At 41.3% G+C, this 12,434-nt stretch overlaps 1 protein-coding gene across 1 annotated transcript in view; it reads left to right on the top strand.

Annotated features, from left to right (window-relative positions):
• Positions 1-12,434, top strand: part of SPATA16 (spermatogenesis associated 16) — a 148,188-nt gene that overhangs the window by 124,492 nt on the left and 11,262 nt on the right. Inside the window, exon 9 of the mRNA XM_088132139.1 lies at positions 1,257-1,340. Within this exon, the coding sequence (XP_087988265.1) occupies positions 1,257-1,340 (84 nt within the window). The remainder of the gene's footprint in view (positions 1-1,256; positions 1,341-12,434) is intronic.

The following is a 12,434-nucleotide window of genomic DNA, read 5'->3' on the forward strand; positions in this document are numbered from 1 at the left end:
GCTACAGTTTACAGGTTCCCAGCTTAATCAGGCTACTGACCCTATGGAAGAAACATAGAAAGACACATATGGTGTCTGTCCATATTTCCATGCAAGGCAGGAAATATCTGATGGGGCGCAATTTTAATTAGAAAAAAAAATTCTGCCGGCCCCATAAGATCAGACAGAGTTGAAATGCTCCAGGTCCCAACCATTAAGAAATCTCATCTGATAAGACACAGGAGATGTGCCTTCTCTATCACCCCTGACCTCTGAAACAGTATCCCCCAGAGATTCAAAAGGCCCTGATTCTACTTTACTTTAAATGTATCTTGAATACAGGTAGTCCTCATTTAGCAACAGTCCCGATAATGAGTGTCTGCAGTTATGACAGTGATGAAAAAATAACGTTGTGACCAGTCCTTGCATTTACAACCTTCACAGGTCTATCAAGCAAAGGAAAGCTGAAGTAAGATTGTAAAATCATGATGTTGATTTTAGTGACCGCTTCACTTAACAACTGAGTTGCCAGTCCCAATTGTGGTCACTAAATGAGGACTACCTGTATCTGACTCTTTCCCCAGGCTCTGGACTAGGGTGCGATGCAGGCTCCCTAAGTAAGGGGCTTTATAGCTTGTTCCACCAAGTTGACCATCTCCTTTTTTGGCTTGTGATGGTTGTTTTACACCCTTGTTTTTAATTCTGTACATTGTCCAGAGTCATTGACAAGCTGATGGCCTTAGAAATGTGAAAAATATATATAAACACAAATAAACAAATAAATAACTGAAAGCGAATGGTTTAAAAATACAAAAAATCCTTCCCACGGCTACTGTCCAGTCTGCTATATATTTTAGTTTCATTCTAATTTTAGTAGAAGAAATGAGCCTGCACTCAGTTGTCATAGTGAAATTAATGGGACTTAAATGTTCTAATTTTTCAGTGTTACTATAGAACACAAATATTGAATATTTATTAAAAATGCAATTGTTATAAACCTGATTATCAACAACAACAAAAAAGTCCTATACTAAAGCTCATATTCTACTATGCATATTTACTTATTTGGGGTCATTATTTATCCCACAATAACAAAAATCAAAATGTGGATGAGTCCAAGGGGGGAAAAAGTGATGATGATGATGCTCATTGTGCAAAAGATGAACAATAAAATCATCAGCGTACAAATGATTTTTTAATTAGCTTTTAATCTGGGTATTTAGGGAAGTTATTTCTGTGTGAATTCCATTCCGATAATTTTTATCTTGGTGTCACAGCTGCAGTCACTAATGGCAGATGCCATGGACACCCTCGAAGGAAGGAAAAGTGATAAAGAACGTGTCTGGAATAAAATTCAAAAGGTAAAAAAGTGTTGGTGGAGACTAAGCAGATAGAGCAGATGCTAAGAAGTTAAGGTTTGTCAAGGGGTCATATCAGTTCTTGAAGGTGATGAAAAGCTGATGTCATCTCTATTTCAAAAATTTAGCCTTGGCAAATTCATGCCCAACCTGCTTATTTTGAAGAGTTTCATTCTTTGTATTCGTATGCTCCGTGTCAAGGCAGGTTGACTGGGAATGTTGATGAATGTGTGCTTTGAGCAAACTGCAACGATGTCATTCCAAAATGCTGTATAATTGCATGACCACAAAGCAATGGAGAAAGCAAAGAAACATTACAACAATGACTACATTTCGGTACAACCTATCCTCCCCCTGAGCTTGCAGCCTAGATCCAAGATGCAAATTGGAAGGTTTGGGTTTTACATTAACTATGGTTCTATGTGCCATTTGACCTAAATTGTGGTTAGCTTTTATAAAGGCAAATGAGAACATGTCAGCTTGGTAAAGTATATTTTGAACTTTGTGTTCATTAATCATGGTTAAACTTAACCACCTAACAATTGCTTGGCATTCCGTTCAGACCAGCCAGCTATGTGACACATGAAAAAAAAATGCTAATGCATAATATGCTCTGAATATTATGGGTTCCCTACCAAAAGTGATAAAAGAATCTGATGGAAAAAATAGGAAAAAAGCAGGAACTAGCTGAAAGTCCACAAAAGAGGAGGTGGGGTTTACAAAGTTTTCAAAGGGTGGAGGTTTCTTAAATCTATTTTTACAGTTTCCCCAAATATATGTTTATTTAGATTTCAGGTGCATATTTAAAAATACAGTACAGAAAATGGGTATCCATGATTCATATGACATTAAGGTAGGATGTATAGGCTATAACTGCAAACAGGTGTGGGCAGATATCAGGGACTGTGGAGTGTGAAAGGGGAAAAGATGAAGGGATGAAGAAAGGTTAGGGACAGGCAAAGGGAGATATGGTGGGAGGGAAGGGGTGGCCAGACTCAGGAAAGGAAGATTGGACATGCAAGGCTAATTCCCACTTCTTGCTCCCTGCCCTCACCTGAGGAGCCTTGGGCTCCAGCTACTGCTGCAGAATGCCAATTCTGCCTGGAATAAATCTCTCTTTATCTATCACCTAATTGTGGATGGAAGGGCAGGCCTGCTTGCATCCCTGAGGCCCGGGTAGGTGAGGAGGGGGATGTTCCTCTCTCAGAAATATGTCCCTCTATGTTTTGGGTCTGGAATTAGCTGTGAGCTAAGAGCAGGGAAGATTGGTGGCAAGTATCATTTGGATGTTCTGCAGGTGACCAGAGATGGTGATCCACCGATAACCAGATATGAAGCCTTATTTCTAAAAGCTGGGCTCAAGGATCAAATTGAAACTCCTGCTGCTATACTGGACTCCCTGTTGTATGGTGGCATCCCACTGTGCTTGACCTTACCATCTGGTTGATGATGGTGTTTCACAATTTATAATGCTAGGAAGCCATGCAAGGCTTAGGCTTATCCCAAGTAACTGAGGGTGAAACATGTTTGAGGCCACACATTAGGTTTGCTTTTTGTCTCAGAACAGGTACAATGTGATCTGAAGTAGACAATCTTAATATTTGTCCTTTGCCATGGTCAGATCACTCTCTGATTACTATGGGGCTGACCAGTGCAACCAATCTCCAGGCCAAGGGGGAACCAAATTGATGGGCCATCCCAGATAGCTAATGGATCTACTTGATTGAATGCTTGAAGAATTCCATGGAGCTGGTGGGCAGTTCTGTCGAGACTTTGATCAGCCTCTGGCACATGGAGGTGACTGGGGCTCTTGATTGGATTGTACCTGCGCGATTTCTCCCTGCTCACCAAGCCAAGGTTACTCCTGGTTTACTGAGGAGCTCTGGGAGATGAAGCAACAAAGGAGATCCATAGAGTGATACTGGTAAAAGACAAACAGAAAATATGGCTGAACATGGGTAAGAACGACTGAACAACAATGGGTAAGAGCTCAAGTTTGAGCCTACACTGTGCAGTAAGAGCAGGGAAGTTTTGCTGCTCTTATACTTCCACAGGTTGCTGACTATGAGCCCTTTATAGTGTAACCTGGAGCCTTTTAGGGAAGGATGGGGTGGAAGAGCATTTAATGGGCTGCTATGATAAAATTGTTAGATATCTGGAAGTAAAATCACTCATATTCACTCAGAGATGGCTGTTCAAGGTGAGAAATCTCATAGAGTAACACAATCAGCATCCGGGAGGATTATAACTTACTTGGTCCAGAGGAAGTAGATGGGATTCTCTGCAACATCAGCTTTGCTACCTGTGACTTGGAAGTAACAGGAGGTTGGGTCAGGGCAGTGGTTGATGCATCCTTGAATGAGGGGAGTGGCACTGACTCCCTAGAAGGAAGCAGTGGTACATCCCCTCCTCAAAATATTGTTTGACCTAGCTGTTTTTGATTACTATTAACCAAATTTCAACTTCCCCTTTGGAGAGAAGGGGGTTGAATGGGTAGAGGGCCTACATCTGATGAGGGCCCTGGTGAAGTGGATGAATCTGGGCCCTTTTCTATCAGGGTCTGAGCATAGAACCCAGATCTTGGGTTTGATTTCTCTTGTGGATGACCTGTGGGGATAATGTTGGAGGAATGTGAACATCATAATTCTGCTAGACGTCTCAGCTGCCTTCAGTACTATTGATCATGCTATCCAACTGGACTACTTTCAAGGGTTATAAGTGAGAAGTATTGCTTTGCACTGGTTCTCCTCCTTCAAGACTGAGCAATTTCAATTGATGGAAAGGAAGAAGTCATGTCCTAGGATTCTCTTTAACCCTCTTTTACATGAGCAGGTAGTAGCTATGGCCAGGAGGGCTTTTGAGCAACTCCATCCTGTGCGTTAGTAACATCCATTTCTGACTGGAAGGCCCTGCTTGTAATTCCACATGCCTTGATCACCTTGATCAGTTGGAATACTGCAAGACACTCAATGTGGGACTGCCCTTGAAGACCATTCAGAAGTTACAGCTGGTGCAGAATGCAGCAGCTTAACTAACAATAGAAATAATCCAATTTGCCTGTGTGACATCTCTGTTTTGAGAGTTGTACTGGCTGCCAGTTGGCTTCTGGGTGAAATTCAAGGTGCTGATTGTGACCTTTAAAACCCTTCATGGTTAAGGACCTGGATATCAGTGAGACTGCCTACTCTTAAGTGGCATCTGCCCACTTAATAAAAACAGGAAGGGAAGACTTGCCAAGGTCCCAACCTGTAATGGGCTTTAAAAGTAACCCTGAGGAACAGGAGGAAGAGCTGGAAGAACAGGAGCTCAAGACAACGGTCAAACAAAAGAATTTGAGTCCAAGGCAGAAATGTAATTTGATAAAGCATCTCTTTGACCCTCCCTAGTTCTCTTGTGGATAAAGAGAGGGAGAGGGGAGGTGCATTCAGATTCTGTTACTGTGACTTTATAATAAAAGTAGCATGCCTAATTCATAACTTTGGTTTCCTAGCCTGGTCTACCTTGAAGTGCTGACACAACTTTACAGAGTGTCATGATCAGGAGCACTGAAGCATGTCTTCTCTATCACTGCCCTCTTATCTGGATTCACAAAGATTAGAATGGTCCCAATTCTGCAAGGATTCTGGAAGGCCACTGAGATCTAGATAGGGGTGTTTTTCACTGATGGTTATGGATTGTTCCTTGGTGCTGTATTATATTACACTATTAAGTGGCATTATATTATGGTATATTTTGAACCTATTACTATAAATTGAAGTGCAAGTGGCTCAGAGTCAGCTGTAATTGCAGTGGCATAGAAGCCTCAGGAAATGAATCAATCCCTGTCAAAGTTCTTGTTGCCAGGAAATTCTAGGAGTTATAGTTCAAATTATCTAGAAGCCACTAACTGAGGGAGAACATCATACATTATTCCAATAATCTATACATTTTATTTGTAATCTGCATTTTCTTTTAGTAATCTGGATTTGGTTATACTTTACTTATAGTTAGCAACATCCCAATACAGTAGTACCAGTAGACCTCAGGATCCTAGAATGGTTGCATTACCACCAAAGTACTCCATACAATATTTGACATGCATTCACTATTGATGACCCTCTGTTTAAATTAGAACATGATCCAATGAGCAAATTCCTTCTACTTCAGTACAACATATTGCATGTAATGTCACTATGTAATCAGTAGCCCCACCCCCTCATATAACAATGTGGGTTGAGGTATGGCAAAGTACAAGGAATATTCCACTCCAAAGGTAACCATGAACAATTCCTGTGATCCTTATTTTCACTACTTTCTAAAGAAAAAATGTAGAGCTGCCTTACCCCACATCACATCATTAGTCAAACGAGTCCACTTTTACGCACACATTGATTGACAGAAGCCCTCTAGCATTTCCCCATCCTACTTAGAAACATCAGGATTTAAACCGGAATTGGTGGTTTTGCATGTCAAACATAATATTATATTATTGAATTATATAGGCCTTTCTAATGAAGAGGGGCAACTGGAGGAAGGTACTGAAGTCCCTCCCATTTATTTTACTGGTTTATCACACTGGCTGGGTTTGCAATCACAGTTACCTTGGTTATTGACATAATTCATTTCTGGGTTTGCACAATACATTGAATCATCAGCCAACTAAATTGGATGAGTTCCCAGAACATATTGAGCCACAAAAAAAAAACACACCAAAACCTAAGCAAGGTAACACTAACCAACACTAACAGCATTTGGCATGGATGCAAATGCAACTGCTGACTATTTAACTCATCTGGCTAAATGTGTCATGTAATCACAGCAACAGAGAGACAGAAGAGGAGAAATCCGGGCTCTAGCGAACCAAGAAACATTGGAGGCCCTGGATATATAAAGGGATTCAGACACGTTTTAAATGGGTTTTTAAAATATTTCAGAAATGTACCTCATGGAAGATACATTGTGCTTTGTTTTGTTGAGTTGTGACCTGTGAGGAATGTACAGGTTTACTTCCTGGACATACAATTTACCTGTTGTTATTTGTCGCAGGAGCCCACACAGAAACAAACAGGGCTCTTTCCCTGCATGTTTCATCTTGAGAGATAAATAATGCAAACATAAGCAGTTTCTAAGCTCTCCAAGTTTGCTCTTCCATTTGTCTAGAGGCCTCAGGAGAAACTCCTTAGAAATAACAAATGCATTATCTGTTGTAATATTAACATAATGTCGTTGGAGTACATACAAATTAACTAAGTCAGTTCTGTTTCCCCACCCCCACCCCCACCCCCACCCCTGCGATTGTAGAGCAGCCACAGAAGGCAGGCTCATAACCCTGTAGGCTAGTAAGGTTTTTGTTGGTTTTCCTTTTGAATCCAAAGTGTTGCCTAGCCTATGATCCACCATTCCATTTCCCCACAGTGCAAAACTCCAGTGTTTTCATTGTTGCCCTGCACCACAGTCAGAGAAACCAAGCAGGATACATTGGCCAAGAAGACCCCATAGAATATTTGGCACAAGGCCCCCTCAGAAATGGCCTTGTGTAAAATTCAGCTCCAGTGTAGAAAAGAGGCACTTGCTTGTGATTGCACCACTTCAAAAGATTGCATATTTTCCACTATACCCTTCTGTCACGCGAAGAAGACCCAGGGGTTATTAAAAACTAATCTAAGAAACCACTAGGCCCAAATTCTTCTTTGGCACTTGGTGGGCATCAGCAGAGCCTTTTCAATAGGTAGGAAGCTTTCACACCTCACAATTCCCAAATTATTATTTATTTCTGCATATTTAACATGGCTTCAGTGTCCCTATGTTAACATTTAAACTCTTCCAGCGGACTCCGACATCACATGCAGACCCAGCTACATAGCCTCTGCCGCCTGTTCCAAATTTTCTTTCTCACCATTCCAGAGCCAGGTTCACTCTTTTGTCCTTACTGCCACTGAATTAATTTACACATGTTGGAGAAAATAACCACAATCTAAGCCTGAGCAATTAGTGTTAAATGAGGAATACTGAATTTGCCATCCTCACTAGTGAAATCTGGCTCTTACAAAAGAAGCAGCTGTTGTGCTTAGTGAAAACATTCAACCTTTTTCTCTGAAATGGTAGAATAATGATGTGTGAGGCTTATTTTCCAAATGGATAAAAAGAGAGCTGATAAAATCTCACCTTTTTTTTTTTTAAAGGAGTTTACATTCCTAGGCAACCAGAGACTATCATATATTGTGTGGATGCAAACAAGGAGCCCCTGAAAATGTTTTGTGGGGAAATTGAATTTGAAGCTAGACTTGCCTTCATTTGGCATGTTTTTCTTTCGCAGGAATGAAGTAAGCTTGAATTCTTAATTATTTGTTTTGGCTGTTCTGTTGACTGGCTGCTCTGTGGATCTAACCTTGTTTGGTTGTGGCCAATAGCCAGAAATTTCAGATTCTCTTCCATCTCCTGAGAGACAAGCTTGTTCCCATTTATAGCTCATAGGCTCTGGGGGTGGGGGGATTGATTTTCTTGGCAGAGACGGTTTATGTACATCATCTTGCAAGGCCTCCCTACCATTAGCAGAGTGATAGCTGTTTTAGATGTCACAAAATGGCAGCAAATGTTATTTTTAACAGACTCTGACTTACAGGTGAGGGGACCAAATTGCTTCATGAAACAGCTTCAAGGCATTGCTCCATTCAACATTTCTTCAAAGCAAAGCAAAGCAGCCTTTCAAAGATTATGACATAGACCTATTTGTTTCCTTGTTTAATATTCAAAAATCTAAATATTCTAAAAATTAAACAAGGCCCTAACACTTAACGACATTAAGCACAGCCCAAGCTACACATTGCACCCAAAAATGTGAAAAGTAGACTGAAACATATTTAGCCATCAGACATCGCTACTGCTCCAGTAGGATCCAGATTAAATAATAATAATAATAATAATAATAATAAGATATGGAAATGTGGAAGGAGAGTTTGTTATTAAAAAGGATGCAGTGACTAGAAAAATGTCTTAAAGTTGATTTTTAAAAATAGTCTTTTTTTTAGAAGGAGTGGGGAATAATTTTTATTAAAAAGACATATTTTGGAAGGTGAAAATTGTGTTGTAGCTAAGAGTTTAGAAGTCTTGCTGGTTAGAGTGACTTCACTCATTTGTTGCATTTTCTGAGTTCCTAGAACCAGAGCACTCATTTTCAGCCTACCCATGTGTCTCCACAAAAGCAATCAAGAAAAATGGGATCTGACCCAATACTCTCTGTGATCTCTGAGTAGGTTACAGCTCAAGGAACCTTAGAAATCAATTTTGTTTCAAGAGGAGAGACAAGTTGAAAAGTCCCAGCCCAAGAACAGCACAGTGTTTTACTACTTCCCTGCAATGTTGCTGCTTTCTCAGGCATACTTTCTCATACTTGCAAGGCTTAATAATGGCAAAAATAGCTGCTACATTTTGCTCTAGAAAAGCCATCCCTAACCTGATGCCTCCAAATGTACTCCATTGTCATGTCCATTCTCCCCAGCCTGCAAACCCAATCACTAGGAAAATGGGAAATGTAGTCCAACACATCTAGAAGGTGACCAATTTGGAGAAGGCTGCTGTAGATACTTAACATCATCCTGCACAATTGTTGCTGATTTTTAAAAATGAAAATAACATCAGGTGGTGGTACAAGACTTGAAGGAGCCCTTTGGTAGGGATGTCCAGATCCATCCATCAACTTGGTTTTACTCAGCCTTTTGTTTTCACTAATCAGCCCATTTCAATTTCTCTTTGTTTTTCATGTTTTAATTCATAAATTCAGTTTGGCTCATTCCAGTAACTGTTAATTGGTAAGTTGTTCCCTTAGCTGTTCCCATTCCCTGTGTGTGTTCTTTTAGAAAGGATGTGCTAAGTGGGGGAAAAAAACATGCATTTTGAGCACATTCCTCCAAACATATTTTTGTTTGCAGTTAGGGATTTGTTTTTTAGTATTAGAAAGCAATTTTAAAATTGTATAAATGCATAAATGTGGGGGGGGGGGTTGACCTAATCACCAGTTTTTGCAAACCATTTTCCCTTGTACCATGTTGTACGCTGATTTCTCTAATGCAGTGTTTTTCAAGCTTGGCAACTTTAAGATGAGTGGACTTCAATTCCCAGAGTTCCCCAGCCAGCAAGTCTTATTTATTGGTAGTCGTTCAGATTCAAAGAAGACATGCTGTTGTGCAGTTCATCTGTGGACACAAAGGTGGTTCTGCAGTCCCAGTCTGGAAGCACAGAGTCTAGCACAATTGGGGCACTGGAAGTCCATTGTTGTAGTAACTGTGGGTGTTATTCTGTGGCAGTAGTCACAGTTTTCTATCAGTCTTTGGTGATGCCTGTCTTCAAAGCCAGTGGAAGCTCCATAACAAGCTGGCTGGGGAATTCTGGGGGTTGAAGCCCACACATCTTAAAGTCGCCAAGCTTGAAAAACACTGCTCTAGTGCATGCTGTTTTTTGTAGAGACTATTCCGTAATACAAAGTAAATCTTCCTTGAATGAGGACTTCATGGAAATGTCCACACAGTATGCTTGGCAAATGTTTCGCTGTTGGCTGTTTCTGGAATGGTTTTCCAGTGTCCCAGTTCCTCCCAACTAACACTTCTTCTGTCAGGCATTGCATTTTGCACAGTCTGAATGGCAAATAGCTACTCCTCTGGAATAACATGCCTATAGACATAAGAATGCCCATCCACCCATCTTCAGAGATTCCATTAAAACATGGCTATTAGATCAGGCTACAGGGACTGGAATGCTATGTCAGCTGCCTCTGGCAAGTAAGTTTTAATTGTTGGTCTTCTCAATTTGGTGTTCCCAGTTTTTACATTTGTTACATTTTGTTTCTTTTTTCTTATTGATTTGTGTTTTCATTTTTAATTGTAATGTACAAAGATGGGGTCTTGTAGGCTGCTCAGAGTCAATTTTGATAGGAGCAGCTTATACATGTAAATCTTGTTTGTTGGTAGTCCTTCAGGTTCAAAGAAGACACGCTGTTGTGCAGTTCATCTGTGGACACGAAGGGGCTCTGCAGTCCCAGTCTGGAAGCACAGAGTCTAGCACAATTGGGGCACTGGAAGTCCATTGTTGTAGAAACCGTGGGTGTTATTCTGTGATGCCACTCACAGTTTTCTGTCAGTCTTTGGCGGTGCCTGTCTTCAAAGCCAATGGAGGCTTCATAACACAGGGCTCATCAGCAGGTTCTGTCTGCAGCTGCAGCTTCGAGTTCCCTTGGCTGGATGTCATAGTGGCATAGGACTTCTTTCACGGTGTTTGTAGCACTTGCGTGGTCGACCTCAAGGTCTCTTCCCAGACTCCAGTACACTATAGAGCAACTGGCGAGGCATACGTCCATTCTGATGACGTGTCCCAGCCCACTGCATCTGGGCTCTGCTGAGGGACTCAATGCTGGTGGAATCTGTGCGATCCAAGACCCCCAGGTTAGAGACACAGTCTTGCCAATGAATGCCAAGGATGGAGAGGAGAGCACGCATGTGAAATATCTCCTTGATGTGCCTTCAGTATGGAGTCCAGGACTCACATCCATATAGGAAAAAAGGGATAACCTCAGCTCTGTAGACTTTCAGCTTTGTGGAGACATGGATGTTGTGTGGATTGAGTACTGTAGTACACAGCCACCCCAGTGCCTGGCTAGCCTTGCTGATCCTGGAGTCAGTTTCTTTGTCCAAAGACCCATTGCTCGAGATTATGCTTCCCAAGAATTTGAAGTTGTTTACATTTGTCAGTTGGTATGTATAGGGTGTCCAGGGAGGGTAGTAGCTCTGCTGTGCCCTTTATAGAGCTACTCATTCACCTTTGGTCTCCACCTGGCCCTCAGCTCTCACCTGTGGCTCCAAGTAGCTGTAACACGTGCAACGGCCACACCCCAGTAAACTGTCTCAGCAGATGGGCCAAACCAGGTGAGGACAGCCAACAGGTCTTTGACTCTTGGTAATATAGGGGATTTGTCTATCCCAGTGTGTAAAGTCTGGCCCTGGCAGATAAGTCTTGTTAATAAACTAAGAGTAAACAAGTAGTAGTTCTGAGCAATGGCTGGATTCTCAATCCAATATTATAGCTTGCTACAATAATCATTCACTCCTGAATAGGCTGACCTGGCAGGCTAAATTCTTTTTAGCTGGAGGGAACCTAATTATTAATCAGTTCCAAGCACCAGGGATAGTTTCAGAATGTAGTGCTCAGGACCATAAATGGTTTGGTGATGATTGTTTCCAAAACCTGAACTTATTAGCAGGTACCCAACCATTCAGATATCTTGGTTTTGCTGGAAGGAATTAAGAAGTATGGGAATCAAAGTAAGGAAAAGAAATTTCACCCTCTCCTGGTGCCCTCAGGAACATCTTTCATCTAAAGGTGGTATTTACAAAAGGAGAAAACTCCTCACTGATATCAAAGGGGGCTTCCTTTCCAGCAGTATCTGCTTCAGAGCAGGGATTTCCCTAAGGACTGCAACAGGACATGAAAAGGACTGAATCCCCATTATCGGCAGGCGTGTCACCATTTGATACTGTTTGTAATTCAAATTTTAAAACATTCTAAACTGGGGGGCTGGAATCTGATATGGTCCTTTTTTAATTTGTCCACAGATTCTGGGGAAGAAGGAATTCTTTAACAGAAAGGCAGAAACTTCCTAACAGTGTGAATCACTTCCAACACTAAGGCCTCTCTATGAACTTCAATACTGTATCATTAACAATGGTAATCCTCTGCCAGCAGTACCCATCCATTGATTGATTGATTGATTAAATTTGTCCCCCACCCATCTCCCCCCAATGGGGGACTCTGGGCGGCTCACAAGAAGTTAAAACAATAAATAAATATACAATTAAAACCTATAACAATTCACATTCACAAAAATAAAAGGGAAAAAATCCAGGAGGCCAATGGTTCAAGGCAGCAACACCAGGCCACTAAGGGACTAGCCAACCCCACACTTGATGATCCCCCTCCTCACCCCAGGCCAGATGGCAGAGCCAGGTCTTCAGCTCCGATAATGGAATTATTCTACCCTCCGATGGCAACATATAGTTTTTATTTTATTTTATTTTAATTTTATTTTATGTAAATGTATTGGCCACCCAACTCCAATGGCTTCTGTAATTC

Source organism: Python bivittatus, unplaced genomic scaffold (assembly GCF_059951505.1).
Source record: "Python bivittatus isolate LINGU-HERP-01145 unplaced genomic scaffold, Pbiv_v1 ctg000980_np1212, whole genome shotgun sequence".
Classification (NCBI taxonomy): Eukaryota; Metazoa; Chordata; class Lepidosauria; order Squamata; family Pythonidae; genus Python; species Python bivittatus.